The sequence below is a fragment of the Leucopleurus acutus genome, assembly GCF_964270905.1.
Source record: "Leucopleurus acutus genome assembly, chromosome: 2".
Taxonomy (NCBI): Eukaryota; Metazoa; Chordata; class Mammalia; order Artiodactyla; family Delphinidae; genus Leucopleurus; species Leucopleurus acutus.
The window spans coordinates 26,642,241-26,665,976 of record NC_139143.1 but is presented as its reverse complement, the minus strand read 5'-3'; the positions used below and the strand labels follow the sequence as shown (position 1 = coordinate 26,665,976).

General features: G+C 37.9%; 2 protein-coding genes across 3 annotated transcripts in view; one reads left to right on the top strand and one right to left on the bottom strand.

The window, feature by feature from the left end:
• DRC8 (dynein regulatory complex subunit 8) overlaps positions 1–23,736 on the top strand; it is a 128,417-nt gene that overhangs the window by 42,608 nt on the left and 62,073 nt on the right. The window lies entirely within an intron of this gene.
• LOC309976289 (small ribosomal subunit protein uS8-like) lies at positions 11,773–12,211 on the bottom strand. The gene has a single exon (XM_082861873.1). It carries the CDS (start codon positions 12,185–12,187, stop codon positions 11,804–11,806), a length of 384 nt encoding a protein of 127 aa, XP_082717999.1. The 5' UTR covers positions 12,188–12,211; the 3' UTR covers positions 11,773–11,803.

Sequence of the window (23,736 nt, the reverse complement as noted above, 5' to 3'; positions counted from 1 at the left end):
ACTTCAGCCTCTTTATTCTCAGTAGATGATCTTGCTTGTATTTAAAAAATGGTAGCCATCAGACCTGAACTCTCTTAACTTGTTGCCTCTACCTATAAACACACTTTCATCAGCACTCTCCTTTCCCACCTTCCTTTAGTTATCCTAATAGAAGAGCTGTTCCTACTCTTGTTCAAGGCTAATTTTCTCATTTGTATTCATGATCTCATCATGAATGAGGTACTCCAGGACCTTCCTTCATTAATTAAGCCTTCCTCCCCTTTAGTTAAGATTATTTATTAATACCTCTTTTATACCAGACATTGTTGAATGCCAGAAGATATAAAGATGAATTTGATATAGCTTTGAAAGACTTAGTATTTAGTGGGGGAAAGACAGGCACAAACAGTTGATTGCAGTGCAATGATTTAATCACAATTGTTTGTGTAGTTTGTTTACTACTAATTTTCTATTAGAGTATGAGCATGTTTGTTTTGTTCTACACTGTGTCTTCAGCATCTAGTACATAGTAGGACTCAATGAATGAAGAGAAGGAAGTAAGTACAGGATGCCATGGAATCACTGAGGATGTGTTCTTGGCTCAACATAGAGAATGAAGGAAGGAAGATTTGGGGTGTGTCATAGAGGCTTGGTGGAGGAGATTGCAGGAGCAGCATATTAAAGGTCTAGAAGTCAGCAGAAAAGAAAATGAGGGCAGAGTACCAGGCAGAGAGAGGAGTATGAACAAAGGTAGGAAATGGGGAGTAAGTGGATGGTTTGAGCACTTAGGTGTTAAACAGAATTATTAACAGTTAACATCTATTACATGCATACTTAGCATATGCTTACATACATATTCTAAGTATTTACAGTATTCTGTGGATAGAGTATTACTTCCATTTTATTTTTAAAATAAAATTTTATTTATTTATTTATGGCTGCGTTGGGTCTTTGTTGCTGCATGTGGGCTTCCTCTAGTTGCAGCAGGAGGGAGCTACTCTTCGTTGCAGTGCGCAGGCTTCTTACTGCGGTGGCTTATCTTGTTGCAGAGCACGGGCTCTAGGCACACTGGCTTAAGTAGTTGTGGCGCACAGGCTTAGTTGCTCCGCGGCATGTGGGATCTTTCCAGACCAGGGCTCAAACCCGTGTCCCCTGCATTGGCAGGCAGCTTCTTAATCAGTGCACCACCAGGAAGTCCTTACTTCCATTTTAGAAAAGAAAAATATCTTCTGTCCTTAGGGACACTAAATAAGTTACCCAAGGGCATTTAGCCAATAAAGAGTAGAGCAAGGCTTTGTTTTGGGGTCTTTCTGGATGCAAAGTCTGATGTCCTTTATAATTACCATGTTATATTAACCAAACTTGGCTGCTCATCAGAATCCCTTCCGGTACTTTGTAAAAATACGGATTCCTGGCCCTACCCAGGATACTGAATCAGAATTTCCAGGCCAGAGCTTATAGCTACATATTTGCAGTAAGCTTTTAGGTGTATGTTCTCATATAATTGGCATGGTACTGGTTTTCTCACCCTTGAGAATCACTGCATATGACGTTAAGAGCAAGACAGGAATAGCTCACTAGATCAGACAGATTTTCCTATGTATTGCTAAGGATCTTTGACTTTATCTTGTAGGCGATGGGGAGATTCTGAAGGGTCTTAAGCTGGAAGTGTTGTAATCAGATATGCAAATTATGCACACCACCACTTTAACCATATGAAGGATGAAGTTGAAAGTACGAGATTGCAGGCAATAAGAACCTATATGTTCATATTTCTGTCTTTACTGGTTTCTTCCTTTTTTGCCCACAAGCATTCTCAAATCTCTAAATATTTTCTTCTCTTAGTCCTGCCAACCTTTCAGTTGTGTGTGTTTCCTCTTTATCCTTGCTAAAATTGTAAAAGAAACAGCTATACTTAATGCCAGCTTTCAATCAGTTTAAGAAATATCACTTCTCATTTTCTCCATTTACTGTCTCACCCTTAACAATCCAGCTTTCACCCCATTACCCTATGTCTTCTCCAAGGTCATCTTTCATTCAGTATTCATTGAATGTTATTTGGAAGTATGATCCTTTCTCAGATTTGATTTGAAAAAAATACCTGGGATCTAAGAAAGGGATCTAAAGGAGTAGAGAGGGAGGAGACCTTCAAGATGACAGAAGAGTAAGACGTGGAGATCACCTTCCTCCCCACAAATACATCAGAAATACATCTACATGTGGAACAACTCCTACAGAACACCTACTGAATGCTGGCAGAAGACCTCAGACCTCCCAAAAGGCAAGAAACTCCCCATTTACCTGGGTAGGGCAAAAGAAAAAAGAAAAAAACAGAGACAAAAGAATAGGGATGGGACCTGCACCTCTGGGAGGGAGCTATGGAGGAAAAGTTTCCACACACTAGGAAGCCCCTTTGTGGGCAGAGACTGCGGGTGGCAGATGGCAGGAGCTTCGGAGCGATGGAGGAGAGTGCAGCAACAGGGGTGCAGAGGGCAAAGTGGAGAGATTCCTGCACAGAGGATCGGTGCTGACCAGCACTCACCAGTCCAAGAGGCTAGTCTGCTCATCCGCTGGGGCAGGTGGGGGCTGGGTGCTGAGGCTTGAGCTTCGGAGGTCAGATCCCAGGGAGGGGACTGGGGTTGGCTGTGTGAGCACAGCCTGAATGGGGGCTAGTGCACCACAGCTAGCCAGGAGGGAGTCCAGGAAAAAGTCTGGAACTGCCTAAGAGGCAGGAGACAATTATTTCGGGGTGCGCGATGAGAGGGGATTCAGAGCACCGCCTAAACGAGCTCCAGAGACGGGCGCGAGCTGCGGCTATCAGCGCGGACACCAGAGATGGGCATGAAATGCTAGGGCTGCTGCTGCAGCCATCAAGAAGCCTTTGTGCAAGCACACGTCACTATCCACACCTCCCCTCCTGGGAACCTGTGCAGCCTGCCACTGCCAGGGTCCTGTGATCCAGGGACAACTTCGCCGGGAGAATACACGGTGTGCCTCAGGCTGTTGCAACGTAACGCTGGCCTCTGCCACCGCAGACTTGCCCCACTTTCTGTACCCCTCCCTCCCCCGCGGCCGGAGTGAACCAGAGCCCCCTAATCAGCTGCTCCTTTAACCCCGTCCTGTTTGGGCGGGAACAGACACCCTCAGATGACCTACAAGCAGAGGCGGGGACAAATCCAATGCTGAACCCCAGGAGCTGTGCAAACAAAGAAGAGAAAGGGAGATCTCTCCCAACAGCCTCAGGAGCAGCAGATTAAATCTCCACAGTCAACTTGATGTACCCTGCAACTGTGGAATACCTGAATAGACAATGAATCACCCCAGAATAGAGACGGTGGACTTTGGGAGCAACTGTAGACTTGGGGTTTGCTTTCTGCATGTAATTGGTTCCTGGTTTTATGTTTATCTTAGTTTAGTATTTAGAGTTTATTATCATGGTCAGATTTGTTTATTGATTTGGTTGCTCTCTTCCTTTTTTATATATATATATATATATTTTTTTCCTTTTTCTCTTTTTGTGAGTGTGTATGTGTATGCTTCTTTGTGTGATTTTGTCTGTACAGCTTTGCTTTTACCATTTGTCTTAGGGTTCTGACTGTCTGTTTTTTTGGTTTTTTTAAGTATAGTTTTTTTTTTCTTTTCTTTTTTTGGTACACGGGCCTCTCACTGTTGTGGTCTCTCCCGTTACGGAGCACAGGCTCCAGACGCTCAGGCTCAGTGTCCATGGCTCACGGGCCCAGCCACTCCGCGGCATGTGGGCTCTTCCCAGACTGGGGCATGAACCCGTGTCCCCTGCATCGGCAGGCGGACTCTCAACCACTGCGCCACTAGAGAAGCCCTTAAGTATAGTTTTTAGTGCTTGTTATCATTGGTGGATTTGTTTTTTGGTTTGGTTGCTGTCTTCCTTCTTTCTTTTTTTTAATTTTTCTATTATTAATACTTTAAAAAATTTTTATTTTAATAACTTTATTTTATTTTCTCCCTCCCTCCCTCCCTCCCTCCCTTGCTTCCTTTCTCCCTTTTCTTATGAGCCGTGTGGCTGACAGGGTCTTGGTGTTCAGGCCAGGTGTCAGGCCTGTGCCTCTGAGGTGAGAGAGCCAAGTTCAGGACATTGGTCCACCAGAGACCTCTTGGCTCCCCATAATATCCAATGGCAAAACCTTTCCCAGAGATCTCCATCTCAACGCTAAGACCCAGCTCCACTCAACGACCAGCAAGCTACAGTGCTGGACACCCTATGCCAAACAACTAGCAAGACAGGAACACAACCCCACCCATTAGCAGAGAGGCTGCCTAAAATCATAAAAAAGTCACAGACACCCCAAAGCACACCACTGGATGTAGTCCTGCCCACCAGAAAGACAAGATCCAGCCTCATCCATCAGAACACAGGAACTAGTCCCCTCCACCACGAAGCCTATACAACCCACAAAAACCAACTTTAGCTCCTGGGGGCAGACACCAAAAACAAAGGGAACTATGAACCTGCAGCCTGTGTAAAGGAGACCCCAAACACAGTAAGTTAAGCAAAATGAGAAGACAGAGAAACACACAGCAGATGAAGGAGCAAGGTAAAAACCCACTAGACCAAACAATGAAGAGGAAATAGGCAGTCTACCTGAAGCAGAATTCAGAGTAATGACAGTGAAGATGATCCAAAATCTTGGAAATAGAATGGAGAAAATACAAGAAACGTTTAACAAGAACCTAGAAGAACTAAAGAGCAAACAAACAATGATGAACAGCACAATAAATGAAATTAAAAATACTCTCAAAGTAATCAATAGCAGAATAACTGAGGCAGAAGAATGGATAAGTGACTGGAAGATAAAATGGTGGAAATAGCTACCACAGAGCAGGATAAAGAAAAAAGAATGAAAAGTATTGAGGACAGTCTCAGAGACTTCTGGGACAACATTAAATGCACCAACATTCGAATTATACTGGTCCCAGAAGAAGAAAAGAAAAAGAAAGGGACTGAGAAAATATTTGAAGAGATTATGGTTGAAAACTTCCCTAATATGGGAAAGGAAATAGTTAATCAAGTCCAGAAAGTGCAGAGTCCCATACAGGATAAATCCAAGGAGAAACAAGCCAAAACACATATTAATCAAACTATCAAAACTTAAACATGAAGAAAAAATATTAAAAGCAGCAAGGGAAAAACAACAAATAACATACAAGGGAATCCCCATAAGGTTAGCAGCTGATCGTTCAGCAGAAACTCTGCAAGCCAGAAGGGAGTGGCAGGACATATTTAAAGTGATGAAAGGGAAAAACCTACAACCAAGATTACTCTACCCAGCTAGGATCTAATTCAGATTCGACAGAGAAATTAAAACTTTTACAGACAAGCAAAAGCTAAGAGAATTCAGCACCACAAAACCAGCTTTACAACAAATGCTAAAGGAACTTCTCTAGGCAGGAAACACAAGAGAAGGAAAAGACCTACAATAACAAACCGCAAACAATTAAGAAAATGGTAATAGGAACGTACATATCGATAATTACCTTAAATGTAAATGGATTAAATGCTCCCACCAAAAGACAGCGACTGGCTGAATGGATACAAAAACAAGACCTGTATATATGCTATCTACAGGAGACCCACTTCAGACCTAGGGACACATACAGACTGAAAGTGAGGGGATGGAAAAAGATATTCCATGCAAATGGAAATCAAAAGAAAGCTGGAGTAGCAATTCTCATATCAGACAAAATAGACTTTAAAATAAAGACTGTTACAGGAGGCAAAGAAGGACACTACATAATGATCAAGGGATCAATCGAAGAAGAAGATATAACAATTGTAAATATTTATGCACCCAACATAGGAGCACCTGAATACATAAGGCAAATGCTAACAGCCATAAAAGGGGAAATCGACAGTAACACAATCATAGTAGGTGACTTTAACATCTTGCTTTCACCAATGGACAGATAATCCAAAATGAAAATAAATAAGGAAACACAAGCTTTAAATGATACATTAAACAAGATGGACTTAATTGATATTTATAGGACATTCCATCCAAAAACGACAGAATACACTTTATTCTCAAGTGCCCATGGAACATTCTCCAGGATAGATCATATCTTGGGTCACAAATGAAGCCTTGGTAAGTTTAAAAAAATTGATATCATATCAAGTATCTTTTCTGACCACAATGCTATGAGACTAGATATCAATTACAGGAAAAAATCTGTAAAAAATACAAACACATGGAGGCTATATGCCTCCATGGCAATATACTACTTAATATACTACTTAATAACCAAGAGATCACTGAAGAAATCAAAGAGGAAAACAAAAAATACATAGAATCAAATGACAGTGAAAACATGATGACCCAAAACCTATGGGATGCAGCAAAAGCAGTTCTAAGAGGGAAGTCTATAACAATATACTCCTACCTCAAGAAACAAGAAACATCTCAAATAAACAACCTAACCTTACACCTAAAGCAATTAGAGAAAGAAGAACAAACAAAAAACAAAATTAGCAGAAGGAAAGAAATCATAAAGATCAGATCAGAAATAAATGAAATAGAAATGAAGGAAACGATAGCAAAGATCAGTAATACTAAAAGCTGGTTCTTTGAGAGGATAAAAAAATTGATAAACCATTAGGCAAACTCATCAAGAAAAAAAGGGAGAAGACTCGAATCAACAGAATTAGAAATGAAAAAGGAGAAGTAACAACTGACACTGCATAAAAGAAAGGATCATGAGAGATTACTACAAGCAACTCTATGCCAATAAAATGGACAACCTGGAAGAAATGGACAAATTCTTAGAAAAGCACAACATTCCAAGACTGAACCAGGAAGAAATAGAAAATATGAACAGACCAATCACAAGCACTGAAATTGAGACTGTGATTAAAAATCTTCCAACAAACAAAAGCCCAGGACCAGATGGCTTCACAGGCGAATTGTCAAACATTTAGAGAAGAGCTAACACCTGTCCTTCTCAAACTCTTCCAAAATATAGCAGAGGGAGGAACACTCCCAAACTCATTCTGCAAGGCCACCATCATCATGATATCAAAACCAGACAAAGATGTCATAAAGAAAGAAAACTACAGGCCAATATCACTGATGAACATAAATGCAAAAATCCTCAACAAAATACTAGCACACAGAATCCAACAGCATATTAAAGGGATCATACACTATAATCAAGTGGGGTTTATCCCAGGAATGCAAGGATTCTTCAATATACTCAAACGAATCAATGTGATAAACCATATTAACAAATTGAAGGAGAAAAACTGTATGATCATCTCAACAGATGCAGAAAAAGCTTTCAACAAAATTCAACAGCCATTTATGATAAAAAATCCTTCAGAAAGTAGGCATAGAAGAAACTTACCTCAACATAATAAAGACCATATATGACAAACCCACAGCCAACTTCATTCTCAATGGTGAAAAACTGAAACCATTTCCTCTAAGATCAGAAACAAGACAAGGTTGCCCACTCTCACCACTGTTATTCAACATAGTTTTGGAAGTTTTAGCCACAGCAATCAGAGAAGAAAAAGTAATAAAATGAATCCAAATTGGAAAAGAAGTAAAGCTGTCACTGTTTGCAGATGACATGATACTATACATAGAGATTCCTAAAGATGCTACCAGAAAACCACCAGAGCTAATCAATGAATTTGATAAAGTAGCAGGAACAAAATTAATGCACAGAAATGTCTTGCATTCCTATACAAAAATGATGAAAAATCTGAAAGAGAAATTAAGGAAACACTTCCACTTACCAGTGCAACAAAAAGAATAAAATACCTAGGAATAAACCTACCTAAGGAGACAAAAGACCTGTATGCAGAAAACTATAAGACACTGATGAAAGAAATTAAAGATGATACAAACAGATGGAGAGATATACCATGTTCTTGGATTGGAAGAATTAACATTGTGAAAATGACTATACTACCCAAAGCAATCTACAGATTAAATGCAATCCCTATGAAACTACCAATGGCATTTTTCACAGAACTAGAACAAAAAATTTCACAATTTGTATGGAAACACAAAAGGCCCAGAATAGCCAAAGCAGTCTTGAGATAAAAAATGGAGCTGGAGGAATCAGGCTCCCAGTCTTCAGACTATACTACAGAGCTACAGTAATCAAGGCAGTAAAGTACCCGCATAAAAGCAGAAATATTGATCAGTGGAACAGGATAGAAAGCCCAGAGATCAACCCATGCACATAGGGTCACCTTATTTTTGATAAAGGTGGCAAGAATATACAACGGAGAAAAGACAGCCTCTTCATTAAGTGGTGCTGGGAAAACTGGACAGCTGCATGTAGAAGAATGAAATTACAACACTCCCGAACACCATACACAAAAATAAACTCAAAATGGATTAAAGACCTAAATGTAAAGCCAGACACTATAAAACTCTTAGAGGAAAACATAGGCAGAACACTATGACGTAAATCACAGCAAGATCCTTTTTGACCCACCTCCTAGAGAAATAGAAACAAAAACAAACAGTGGGACCTAATGAAACTTACAAGCTTTTGCACAGCAAAGGAAACCATAAACAAGACGAAAAGACAACCCTCAGAATGGGAGAAAATATTTGCAAATGAAGCAACTGACAAAGGATTAATCTCCAAAATTTACAAGCAGCTCATGCAGCTCAATATCAAAAAAACAAACAACCCAATCCAAAAATGGGCAGAAGACCTAAATAGACATTTTCTAAAGAAGATATACAGATTGCCAACAAACACATGAAAGGATCCTCAACATCAGTAATCATTAGAGAAATGCAAATCAAAACTACAATGAGGTGTCACACCAGTCAGAATGGTCATCATCAAAAAATCTAAAACAATAAAGCTAGAGAGGGTGTGGAGAAAAGGAAACCCTCTTGCACTGTTGTTGGTAATGTAAATTGATACAGCCACTATGGAGAACAGTATGGAGGTTCCTAAAAAACTGAAGCTAAAACTACCATACGACCCAGCAATCCCACTACTGGGCATATATCCTGAGAAAACCAAAAGAGTCATGTACCACAATGTTCATTGCAGCCCTACTTACAACAGCCAGGACATGGAAGCAGCCTAAGTTTCCATGGACAGATGAATGGGTAACGAAGATGTGCCACATATATACAATGGAATGTTACTCAGCAATAAAAGGAAACGTAATTGAGTTATTTGTAGTGAGATGGATGGACCGAGAGTTTGTCATACAGAGTGAAGTAAGTCAGAAGGAGAAAAACAAATACCGTATGCTAACACATATATATGGAATCTAAAAAAATAAAAAAGGTTCTGAAGAATGTAGGGGCAGGACAGAAGTAAAGACACAGACATAGAGAATGGACTTGAGGACATGGGGAGGGGGAAGGGTAAGCTGAGAGGAAGTGAGAGAGTGGCATGGACTTATATATACTACCGGATGTAAAATAGATAGCAAGAAGCAGCCACATAGCACAGGGAGAGCAGCTTGGTGCTTTGTGACCACCTAGAGGGGTGGGATAGGGAGGGTGGGAAGGAGACGCAAGAGGGAGGGGATATGGGGATATATGTATATGTATAGCTGATTCACTTTGTTATAAAGCAGAAACTAACACACCATTGTAAAGCGATTATACTCCAATAAAGATGTTAAAAAAATAGGCTATAAAACTGGTCACAGTTGGAACAGTTATCTTCAGTAGGAAACAAAAACTTAGGACCCCTAAGTCCTATTTCATTGTGCCATATATTAATGTAAAATTATACAATTTGTTGTCTTTTTTTACACCTCTTACAAGCATTATAAAACTTACACATAAAAAATTTCAAAGATTCAAAGCTTCCTATTATGCAGAATTACAGATATATCAATCTTAAATGCCAACTCTTGTATATGATAATATTTATTTGTAACCTAAGCAAGTTTTTAAAAGCAATGAGAAGAAGAGTAATGTAGCTAAAAGAATAGAATCTTTGAAGCCATACAGACTTAGGCTTGAATCTTTAATTTCTCATTTACTAGATATTTGTCCTCAAGTCACTTATTTAACTTTTTTAAGCCTCAGTAACATCATCGTTTACATAAGGATATTAATGCCTAATTCAGATGATTTTTGTGGGAAATAATTATAGCAGCTCACACCTACGAAGCACTCTCATGTGCCAGAGTTTCTATATACATTGTTCCCTTTAATCCTCACAGCAGTGTTGCAAGGTAGTTGTCGTCATCGTCATCTTGATCATCACCATCGCCCCCACTTTATATATGAGGAAACTGAGCCTTAGGGAAATCTGGTACTTTGCTGTAGCTAGTATGACCTTGTGGATTCAAGCCAGTTCTCTCTGATTCCAAAGCTCTAGCTTTTAGATAAAATCATGTATATAAAACCCTTGGATCTGATATATAGTACATGTATAAAATTTGTTCAAACCTATTCTCCATACCCATCCTGCAAATGAAGCTAAAATGTTCCATATTTCACATTTTAGGATACAAAGTAAAGGCAATCCCCAAGTTACAAATTCCCAATGTAACAGAATAAAAATAGCTTATGTTTTCGAGTGCTTACTATGTGCCCAGCACTTTACATAAAGCATTTAATGCCCATGGTGGCTCTATGGAATAGGTAACTCTCATTAGCTCCATTGTACAGATTGAGGACTAGGGCACAGAGAGGTTAAGTAACTTGTGCAAGGTTACATACTACCTTGGCAAAGATGGGATCTGAGTAGTGCGTCCAGAGTGTATGGACTACATTATTTATAAATATGAATACAGTGCCTAGTATATAAGGGATGTCCAACCAATATTTGTTGAGTAAATGAATAAACTAATGAATGAAACAAACATGGGCTCTCCTTTACCCTTTTCACTCTAAGCCTCCAGTTAGTAACTAACTTATTCTGGAAGCACCATCTGAAATTATCTGAACTACTGTTTCTTTCCCATCATCTTCTTCATTCTTTCAAGAATTATATAATCGCTGTATTTAAGTTCTCAAATGTGGCTAAATATGGTGGTGTATATCTGTAGTCACAGGTGATTAGGAGAGAAAGGCTAGAAGCTTGTCTGAGCTATAGAATGCAATGCTTATTGGGTATTTGCATTAAGTTTAGCATCTATGTGGTTATTCTTTTTTTTTTAATCATCTAATCATTCATATAACAACTTTTATTGAGCACTAAGTATCCACTATGTGTCTGCTTTGTACTATGGCCTGGGGTTATAAACGTGATGAGAACAGATGAAGCCTCTGACTCTACTGAATTTACAGTCTAATGGGGGTCAGCATCCCGGGGCGGCGGGGGCGGGGGGGAACAGTCAAACAATTACAAAGTTTTGGGGAAACATAGGGTGCAGTGAGGATACATTCATCATCTATTCTCTGGATCACTGTGTGAATCTTCTAACCATTTATTTGCTTCCAGTTGAGTTTTCCTTCTAGCAGCAAGAGTGATCTTCCTTGATTATAAATCTAGTCTGATACTCCGTACTTTATAAATCCTAACTTGATACCTATTGCCCTTAGAATAAAATCCAACTTCCTTTAGTACGTCTTAGTAAAAACGACCCTTAATAATGTCGAGTTTGTCCCCACCTTGCAATCTCTCTTCTAGTTACATCCAATTATAAGGAAGTAAAGGAGCAAAAACTTGAACTTTTCCTTATGCTTTTTAGTTTCTTTTCTGAAACTGTAGTACAATTTTGTTTCTTGTTACTTTGAATTACTTTTTAAGGAAGAGAAAAATAATTGACCAAAGTTAACATAAAGGATATGATTTTTTGTTATTGTTGTTCTCTGAGGCATTTTATTTGCATGTATGTATTACATCCCTAGAAAAAGAATCCAAGGATTTTCCCTCCTGTGTGTTTTCGTCTTGCTTCTTCATGGTCCATGATGCCAGCTGAGGTTGTCAGTACACTGAAACCAAACTGACGGGATGGGAGCAGGTTATTCTGCCATTTTTCTAGATCTTTGAGTTGCACATCAAACCTGGGGCTGATCACACTTAGCCTGCCTGTGAGGTTCACAACAATTTTCCCAGCCCTGTGATCATCGATGATTTCAAATTCGCCAATGTAACCATGCTTCATCATCACAGTTAGAAACCTGACGATGACTTTGGAGCATGACCTAATAAGAACCTGTTGTTTGCCTCTCTTTTCGGCATTGTCGATACTCTTGAGAGCATCAGTCAGGACATTCATACGCACCATTATGGCGGCATGGAAAGATGGTGGGAAGAGCAAGGATATGATTTTTAAAAGCACAGTTAATTAGTATTAAGAATTCATGGGAAATGGAGGGTACACAACAATTGAAAAAAGTATTCCTGTTTGTTGACACTCTTAAAAATACTGCTAAGCTTCTTATTTTATCAAAATAGATAAACCTTCCATCAGTATACAATATATTTAAAAATACATAAGATACTCTGACATATATTACAGTTGTTCTGTTATAAAAATGTTCTTGTTAACTAGTATTTCTGATATTATTTCATCATCTGACCGTCTTGTAAAACTGCTTATTTCCACATATGGTCATTCCATATTTTGCTAAATGGGCAATCTATAAAAAGTAACATTTTTTAGAACACCTGCTGAACATGACATTTCTGTGAAATTAAATATATTCTTGCTAATATTTTCCCCAAGCTTCACAAAATTGCATATACCTCACTGAAAAGTTACATATTATATTTTAGCTTTATTTAATTTTTGAGATAACGTTTATGATATTGAATTAGATGTAACCATGAATTAAATAGACAGAATTACTTGGATTATCAACCAAGCTTTTTTTTTTTTTTTTTTTTTCCTGGCTGTGCCACACAGGGGATCTTAGTTCTCAACCAGGGATCAAACCTGGGCCACGACAGTGAAAGTGCCAAGTGCTAACCACTGGACTGCCAGGGAATTCCCAAGCATTTTTTGACATATGTTAAAGTTATAGTTTAAACATATTCCATAGCAAGAGATTTGTTATTTCCAGAGCACATTTATGAATTATGACTTTACTTTTCTATTGATATGACTAATAAAGAGTTAAGTTTAAATGAGACTTTGTGCCTTATGAAGGAGGACTGTATGGATCTTTTTTTTGTTTCTTTTTTAAGACCTACATAAACACATTTTTCATTAATGGTAGCCTTGGTCAATGCAATGCTTCTTAAAAACAAAGCCAAAAATAAGTGATTAGTCGACAGTAGAGAGCAATAAACCCTGATCCATGACAACATAAACACATTTCAGAGGGAATTTTCCCATTAGTTGAAAGGGCTGCATGACTTCTAAATTTTCTTTCCATTCTACATTCTGAGGTTTTTTTTTTTTTTTCGGTACACGGGCCTCCCGCTGTTGCGGCCTCTCCCGCTGCAGAGCACAGGCTCCGGACGCGCAGGCCCAGCGGCCACGGCCCACGGGCCCAGCCGCTCCGCGGCACGCGGGATCCTCCCGGACCGGGGCACGAACCCGCGTCCCCTGCATCGGCAGGCGGACGGATTCTCAACCACTGCGCCACCAGGGAAGCCCCCATTCTGAGGTTTTTAATTGATTTTTTTTTCTCTAATGACCTAAATATGTCATCAGCCAAACACTTCATGGAAGTTTCTCAAAAATTTGCCTAAAATCTTAATCTGGTGTGTTAATAACTAATGAACACATGATGGGCCAACTTAAGTTAAATTAGTACCAACTTACAATAATGTTACATATACACAAATTTTAGAGAGAAGTACTTTGATTACCAAGATATTTTTAAAAATTCGTGATAACACACTTGATCACATTACATTTAATTTTAATAAACTTATAGGTAAAAAAATCTATTTCTTAAAACAATCATTTCCTTGAGTACCTCATTTGTTATATTCTAATAATCCTAAAGATTTTTTCCTGATAAAAGTTATTTTTCCATAAAATATTTTAAAATCAGAGACATTATTTCCATTGTTGTTTTGAAATACTGATTTGAACAATGTAAGTTGCCAAATATTTTTGGCAAACATTCACATCCATTGTTGCAAAGACACATTGTTGTACTTTCATTTAATTTGAATAGTTTAAATATATTTTTTCTGACAACAGTAAAACTTTTTAAAGCTTCCATTAGGCTGTTAACATGAAAATAGTTTAATAGCTTTCTGACTTGTTACCATGGTATTTTAGCCCTTTATGATGAGGCCAGATCTTATATTTTGGCAGTAATATACATAGTCTGGCTTTTTTATTTTCAAGATGAAGAATCTAAATAAATAAAAGAAGTCAGGGATACTTAAAAAAAAAAAGATCACTAGTCAGAAAAGGGCAAGAAAGGGAAAGTGATGCTTTCATTTCAGCTTGTTGGTTGGCTTAACTACCTGGAACCTTGGATAATAGTATTCAGAAGGAGTATTAGAATTGTTAAACCCATTTTAGTCTCTAAAATATGTATGCCCTTTAATTTTATAACCAAAAAGACATTTAAATTAGAATGAAGTGTATTATTTACTGTGGTGTCTACTCTATTTAAGATCTGTTTTTCTTACTTGTTTTGAAATACCATAGGTGCTATTTTCTTCTTGGGCTCTGGGCTTACTCTTTCAGGTAGCATTGTCAGCTACCAATATGACTGTTGGAGTCTGTCAGAGTAATTGTATTAAAAAAAGCCAACCTTGCCTTATTTTAATCTATTTAAATAATAGACTATTTGAAGGTTTTAAATAAATTGTTTTCCTCCGTAAGACTTCATTCATGTTAGCCTCATCAGTTTGAAGTCTTGATCCTGTGATACAATATTTTGAAGCAGAAACTTCTTTAAGCCCAGATTCAACCACAACAATTAGTATCTAATACATATATAGCCCTTAATATGGATCAGGCATTAATCTAAATTCTTTACACATTTTAATGAATGGAATCATTAACCAAACTTATGAAGATGATGCTATTATTTTTTTTATCGTGGCAAAAATATATGTAACATGAAATTTTTCACAGCCATTTTTAAGTGTACATACAGTTCAGTGACATTAAGTACATTCACATTGCTGTGCAGCCATCATGACTGGCCATCCCCAGAACTTTTTCGTCATACCGAACAGAAACTTTTATCCATTAGACAATATCTCCCCATCTCCAATGCCCACCCCCCAATCCCTCCCGTAATCCTCCCCGCCCCCACAACCACCGTTTTACTTTTTGTCTCTTAGACAAGAAGAAGTAGACAATCTGAATGGGCCTATATCTATTAAAGAAATTGAATCAATAATTAATAACCTCCCAAAACAGAAAGCACTAGGCCCAGATGGGTTCACTGGTGAATTCTACCAAACATTTAAGGAAGAAATTATACCACTTCTCTATAATCTCTTTCAGAGAATAGAAACAGAGGGAATACTTCTCAACTCATTCTATGAGGTCAGCATTACCCTAATACCAAAACCAGATAAAGACATCATAAGGGAAGAAAACTACAGACCAATATCTCTCATGGACATAGATGGGAAAATCCTCAACAAAATATTAACAAATCAAATCCAACAATATATAAAAAGAATTATACACCACAACCAAGTGGGATTTATCCCAGGTATGCAAGGCGCTTCAACATGCAAAAGTCAATTAATGTAATTCATCACATCAACAGACTAAAAAAGAACAATCACATTCATATCAATAGATGCAGAAAAAACATTTGACAAAATCCTACACCCATTCATGTTAAAAACTCTCAGTAAACTAGGAATAGAGGGGAACTTCCTCCACTTGATAAAGAACATCTACAGCTAACATCAGACTTAATGGTGAGAAACTTGAAGCTTTCCCAGTAAGATCAGAAACAAGGCAAGGATGTCCCATCTCACCATACCTTTTCAACAAGATACTGTAACTGCTAGTGCTATGGTCTGAATTTTTGTGTCCCCCACCAGATTCATATGTTGAAATCCTAACTCCCAAAGGTGATAGTATTAGTAGTTGGGGCCTTTGGCAAGTGATTAGGTCACTCATGTATGGGATTAGTGCCTTTATAAAAAAGATCCCACAGAGCTCCCTAGCACCTTCCACCGTGTGAAGCTACAATGATAAGTCTGCACCCTGAAAGGGAGCCCTCACTGAACCATGCTGACACCCTGATTTCAGACTTTCAGCCTCCAGAATTGTGAGAAATAAGCTTCTGTTATTTATAAAATACCAAATCTGTGATACTTTGTTACAGCAGCCCAAATAGACGGACAGCTAGCTAATGGAATGATACAAGAAGAGGAAATAAAAGTTTAGATTGTGAAGGAAGAAATAAAATGGGCTGCCTTCACAAAATTGTTAAAAGTTGCATTAATTGGCATATATATATTTTTTAATATTTTAGTAACTTAAAAAAATACACACATTATTTATTAGAATAAGAGAAGTTTTTACTTACATAATTATCTTCCCTGTGAGTGTAAGAATTATAATATCCCTTCCATCTTTTTTAATAGCAGCTTTATTAAGATATAATTCACATACCATGCAGTTCATGCTTTCGAAGTATACAATTCAGTTGTTTTTAATATATTCACAGATATGTGCACCCATTACCACTATCAATTTTAGAACAATTTCGTTAGAATGGTTGCTTCTTTTTTCTTTCTAACTTTGATTTTTAGGATTTTTTTAAAAACCGTCCTAACCATTTAAAAATGCACAATTCAGTGACATTAAGTACATTCAGAGTGCTGTGCAACTATCACCACTCTCCATTTCCAGAACTTTTCATCATTCCAAGCAAAAACTTTGTACCCATTTGACAGTAACTCTCCATTCCTCCCAGCTCCGGGCAACTACCATTCTACTTTCTGTTTTTATGAGTTGACTCTTCTGGGTTCCTCATATCATTGGAATCATACAGTATTGGTTCTTTTGGATCTGGCTTATATCACGTAGCATAACATCTTCAAAGTTCATCCATGTTGTAGCATATGTCATAGTTTCATTTCAAGACTGAGTGATATTCCACTTGTATATATATGCCACATTTCACTTATGCATCTATCTGTCAATGGATATTTGGGTTGTTTACACCTTTGGGCTACTGTGGATAATGCTGCTATGAACATTGGTGTACAGATACCTGCTGAGACACTGCTTTCATTTCTTTTGGATGTATACCCAGAAGTGGAATTGCTGGGTTGTATGGTAATTAGATTTTAATTTTTTGAGGAACTACTGTACTGTCTTCCACAACAGCAACTGTATCTTTTTTTTTTCTTTTTTGGCTGTACGCGGGCTTTCTCTAGTTGTGGAGAGTGGGGGCTACTCTTCGTTGTGGTGCATAGGCTTCTCACTGTGGTGGCTTCTCTTGTTGCAGAGCACAGGCTCTAGGCATGCGGGCTTCAGTAGTTGCGGCATGCGGGCTTCAGTAGTTGTGGCTTGTGGGCTCTAGAGCGTAGGCTCAGTAGTTGTGGTGCACGGGCTTAGTTGCTCCGGCATGTGGGATCTTCCCGGACCAGGGATTGAACCTGTGTCCCCTGCATTGGCAGGCGGATTCTTAACCACTGTGCCACCAGGGAAGTCCCTAGCTGTACCATTTTATACTTCCATCAGCAATACACAACAGTTCCAGTTTTTCCACATCCTCACCAAGACTTGTTATTTTCTGTTTTTATAATAGACATCCTAATGAGCATGAAGTATTATCTCCTTGTTCTGATTTGCATTTGATGACTAGTGATGTTGAGCATTTTTTCAGGTACTAGTAAGCCATTTGTGTAACTTCTTTTGAGAAATGACTATTCAAAGTTTTCATATTTTTTAATTGGGTTGATTTTTCTGTTGTTTAGTTATAGGAGTTCTTATATATTCTGGATATTAATTCCTTATCAGATATATGCTTTGCAAATGTTTTCTCTCATTCTGTGGGTTGTCTTTTCACTCTTGGTAGTGTCCTTTGATTTCACGTAAGTTTTAATTTTGATGACGTCCAACTTATGTATTTTTGGGGTTGATATTTTTGTGATATTACAAATGGAATTTTAAAAACTCCTTTTCAGATTGTTTGTTTTTATTGTATTGAAATTTTTATATTGAAATGTGACTGATTTTTGTGTGTTGATTTTATATCCTGCAACTTTGCTGAATGTGTTTATTAGCTCTATCAGGTTTTGTTTGTTTTTTGGATTTTTTGGCAGACTCACGGTTTTCTACATATAAGATTATATCATCTGTGAACGGAGATGATTTTACTTCTTCCTTTCCAACTTGTATGCCTTTTATTTTTTTTTCTTGCCCAAATCCTCTGGCTAGAACATCCAATACTATGTTGAATAGAAGAGGTAAAAGAGAGCATCTTTGTCTTATTCCTGATCTTCCAGGAAAAGCTTTGTCTTTCAGCATTGAAAATGATATTAGCTGTGGGTTTTTCGTATAAGGCCTTTATCATGTTGAGGAAGTTTCCTTCTGTTCCTAGTTTTCTGAATATTATCATGAAAGGGTGTTGAATTTTGTCAAATGCTTTTTCTATATCAATTGTCCTAATCATGTGGCTTTTCTGCCTTCATTCTATTAAAGTGGTATGTAACTTTGATTGATTTTTGTATGTTGAACCAATCTTGTTTCCCTGGAATAAATCCCACTTGGTCATGATGTGTTATCCTTTTAATATATTGCTGAATTTGTCAACCACTGCATTTTACTGTCTGTCATTTTGTTATACTACCTTAATTCTTTCCTTGCCAATTTCTTACCCAACAGATAATTCTCTTGTTACACAAATTGTTCTATAACATAGAAAAAAACTTAAATGTTACCTAGTTTCATTATATGAAGGAAATAAATATAATTCTGTTAATACCCAATAAAACACCAAAAAGGGAAATTGTGAATTGTCATAACAAATGGGATATGGATTATCTCACATGCAATGAGTAACTATTTAGTAAGCATTTATTGAGATTTTAGTATGTTCCAGGCAGTGTCAAAGTTGTTCTCAAGGTGTTTACAAGTATGGAAGGGGAGACAAATAAGTAAACCACTGATTACAACATAGTTTGATATAATATTATAATAGAGATATCCATGGATGCTACATGATTACATAGGAGGGTACCTAGTCGAAAAAGAGGATGAGGGTAGCCTTCAGAAAGGTGTGTGTTACTCTTAAACTGCCTTGAATGATGAGTAGAATTAGCCCAGAAAAAGGAGAGGACTGTTCCATACAGACAGACTATCAATCACAATGACAATGAAAAAGCATATTAATTGAAAAACTACAAAGATTTTCAAGGTGGAGAATCTGTATGGGAACATTCTGAGAAATGGCATTTTTGTGATAAAAAGGGGGCAAGGTTGTAAAGGGATTTGTGTACCTGATTAAGGAGACTGAATGTTTTTTTTTTAAAGACCTTGGGAACCATTGAAAGATTTTAAATCAGGAAGTCATATGAGCAAAGTTTTGTTTTAGAAAGATCATTCTATCAAAATGTGGACTATGGTTTGAAGGATGGAATGGGAATGGAGGGAAAGGAGACTAAAGGCAAAAAGACAGGAAGTGACTGTGTTAAAATCCAGTTCAGAAGTGATGAAGGTCTAAACTTAAGCAGTGGCAGTGGAAATGGAAGGAGGGAGACAGATTTTAAAAGATTTAATAAGTGGAATCAAAAGGTGTTGATGATCAAATGGAACTCTGAGGATGGGTTGTTGGAAACTGAATTAGTTGGGGTGATAAATTTGGAGGAAAGTGATCAGAGAATCAGTAAAAGACAGCAGTGAGAAGGCGTAGCAGGTGATATGTCCTGAAGGAATGAAACTTAATGGAGAAGTAGTTTTTTAACATGAAGGTGAGACAAGAACTGCTATCAGACAAGTCCAGAATGTAGGACATTTTATAAGACATTGCATAGCCTGGTCTCTTCCACAAGCTAATTTCATAGGGGGATAGGAGACTAGGGAAGGATGAAGGACTGTGGTAGTTTAAAAGAGACCAAAAAATATTAAAATCAAATGTAGTACAGAAACTTTAATTAGAGTGTAAGTTGAAAAAATAACTATAAAAAAGACATTATGGTACAATTTAGAAATTTATATATTGAATAGATATTAGATGATTTTAGTGAATTTTTGTTAATTTTTAAGGATGTCATAATTATATTGGGGTTACGTAGGAGGATGTCCTTATTTTTAGGAGATGCGTGTTGAAGTATTTAGGGATGAATAATTGTAATGTCTGCAATTTACTTAGAGACAGAGACATAGGGAAGAAGCAAAAAACAGCAAAATATTAGTCATAGTTTGATACAGGTGATGGGTATAGAGATGTTTACAACACGAAGCTTTCAATTTCAGATTCAAACTTGAATTTGCAGTGTGCCCAGCAACTACTTATATAGCATTTACATTGTATTAGATATTATAAGTAATCTAGAGGTGATTTAGCATATATGGGAGGATGTGTGTAGGTTATATGCAAATACTATGCCATTTTATATAAGGAACTTGAGTGTCCTCGGATTTTGGTATCGTGGGTCCTGGAACCAATCTCCCTGTGGATTCGAGGGATGACTGTTTTCAATTCCTGATCAGATTTTTAAATATAAGCTCCTCAATTTTTTTTTTTTTTTTTGGTATGCGGGCCTCTCACTGTTGTGGCCTCTCCCGTTGCGGAGCACAGGCTCCGGACACGCAGGCCCAGCGGCAATGGCTTACGGGCCCAGCCGCTCCGCGGCATGTGGGATCCTCCCGGACCAGGGCACAAACCCGTGTCCCCTACATCGGCAGGCGGACTCTCAACCACTGCGCCACCAAGGAAGCCCAAGCTCCTCAATTTTTTTTTTTTTAAGAAGATGTTGGGGGTAGGAGTTTATTAATTAATTTATTTATTTTTGCTGTGTTGGGTCTTTGTTTCTGTGTGAGGGCTTTCTCTAGTTGTGGCAAGCGGGGGCCACTCTTCATCGTGGTGCACGGGCCTCTCACTATCGCGGCCTCTCTTGTTGCGGCGCACAGGCTCCAGATGCACAGGCTCAGTAGTTGTGGCTCACGGGCCTAGTTGCTCTGCGGCATGTGGGATCTTCCCAGACCAGGGCTCGAACCCGTGTCCCCTGCATTAGCAGGCAGATTCTCAACCACTGCGCCACCAGGGAAGCCCGCTCCTCAATTTTTGATAGTTTATTACCAATGGGAAACTTTATGTAAAAATGTAAAAGTATTTTTCTCAACCACTAAAAAATTTAAAACAGTTGAAATTATATTTATAATCTCAAAAATGTATCCTTTTTAAATTGAAGTGTAGTTGATTTAAAATATTACATTAGTTTCAGGTGTACAACATAGTGATTCAGTGTTTATGGATTATACTCCATTTAAAGTTATTACAAAATAATGGCATATTTCCCTGTGCTGTATAATATATCCTTGTTGCTTATTTATTTTATACATAGTAGTTTGTGTCTCTCAATCTCATAGCCCTGTCTCACCCCTCACCTTTTCCCTCTCCCCACTGATAACCACTAGTTACTAGTTTGTTCTCTATGTCTGTGAGTTTGTTTCTGTCAAAAACTCCTCCTTTAATTAATAAATATAACTTAAAAAATTTTGTGATATAATGCAAATGGTTTTTTAATCCAGTTGAACTTTCTCATATCAGTTATTTAAAAATAATGGTGAAGATTTAATTTATATAACATGTATGTGTTGTTAGAGCCATGATGCAGGCTTGGCTGATACTAAAAGGGCCCATCAGCTGTACAGGGATAGAATTAGCCAATATATGTGAAGATAAGGATTGGGGGCTGTTTCTTAGAGCCACAAGCCTCCTCAGTCTCAACGCTGGATTGTATATTATGTTCCATGGGCATGTGGAACACGAACTATTCCAGTGGCTCCATGGATTCCTTGTCCGTGATAAGCAGTGGTGCATTTGATTTCTGGCTTCTGAAATAGGAGCCCATGTGGTAGATCGCCTTCATGGCAAGTGTGGAGCAGTGGGTACCTGATAGCATTTGCTGTGCTTGCCACCTATGTGACCAAGGGGCTTGCCATCAGATCCTGTACTGCTTTGAGCCTCCTGCTAGGAAGCCCTGGAATAGTTGCGTTTTGCTGCCCAACCTCGACCTGGCCACACTGAGAAATGAGAGCATCAGTATTTTCGGATGCCCCTGTAATCCATTCACATCATACCTGTGTCCAGTGGGTGAGGATTCCTGAGTTAGGGAAGTTCCAAATGTCAATTAAAGCATTATTTATTCCTGACAGATGACAATTGGAAAAAGGAGATTCCATGATCCAGTAAATTTGGAAAATGCTGCATTAAAGTTAACAAGTTTCTTTAGAATGTCTCAAAGACTTTTAAAATTTTTATTTATTTTAATTTTTGGATATGTTGGGTCTTTGTTGCTGCGCACGGGATTTCTCTAGTTGTGGCGAGCGGGGGCTACTCTTTGCTGTGGTGCACGGGCCTCCCACCATGGTGGCCTCTTCTGCTGCAGAGCACAGGCTCCAGGTGCTCAGGCTTCAGCAGTTGTGGCACGCGGGCTCAGTAGTTGTGGCACGTGGGCTTCAGAGCACAGGCTCAGTAGTTGTGATGCACGGGCTTAGTTGCTCCATGGCATGTGAGATCTTCCTGGACCAGGGTTCGAACCCGTGTCACCTGCATTGGCAGGCAGATTCTTAACCACTGCGCCACCAGGGAAGTCCGAAAACTATTTTAAAATGTTAATTCTTTCTCGGCATATAGCTTCATTGCAATACGCAATAAAACTCCCAATGGTGTTTTATTTGGAATTTCTAAATTTTATTTGGATTTCTAAATTTCATTCGGAAGAATACACGGGTGAGAATATTAAAGAACATTCCTAAAAAGAAGACCAATAACAGTGGTAATAAGTAAAATAGGATGGTAATGGTGTAAGACTAGAAATGCAATTCAGAATGGAATTGATAGAATAGACAATCAATAGAACTAGTCTCCATCACATAGAGGATTATAACACATTATAAAGTAGGAGGAAAGAACTCAAGTGCTTAGTAAATTAGAAATTACTAAAATAAGATTAGAAATTAATCTTTCACTTTGAATCATGACAAAATAACTTTCAGATGGATTTAAGAGTAAGTGTATTTTTAAATTGTAGAAGAAAATAGAATTGAGTATTCACCAAACCTATAGAAAAAGGATGATTTTCTCCCTCTTTTGGTGGTCCTTTCAAAGGATATGTTTCTAAACTTTAAAGGATGAGAAGAAATCTTAACAGATGTGACTAAAATAAAAATAAAAGATAATGTACTTAAAAAATAATCTTAAATTTAAAAAGCAAACATCAGCTTTGTGCAATGGCAGTATTATAACCAGTGAGATTTTCCCACGGTACTATTAAGACTAATAAGAGCCTTCCCAATATCTAACACAAATTCAACTTATTGTATTTCAGCGAGATAATAAGACAAATGCACAAAGACGAATTGGGAAGAATGGTTCACTCAAGAATTATTGTAAAAACAAAAAAGTTGGGAACTACTTAAATGTCTACAATTAGGGAGTTGGTTTAATAAATTATGATAAAGTTCTATAATGGAATATCAGCCACTAAAAATGATAATGTAATAAGTTTTTTTTGAGAATAAAAAGATGCTCACAGTTTATTGTTGAGTGAAAAATTAGATTAGAGGACAACATTAAGAGTAGTTAACTCTGCTTGGTAGGATTTGAAGTGGTTTTTACTTAGTCTAAACTTCTTTCCTTTTTTTTTTTCTTCAGGAATCATGTGTGATTTTGGTGATCATAAAGGAGATGGAACTGTTTTCATTTTAGGAAA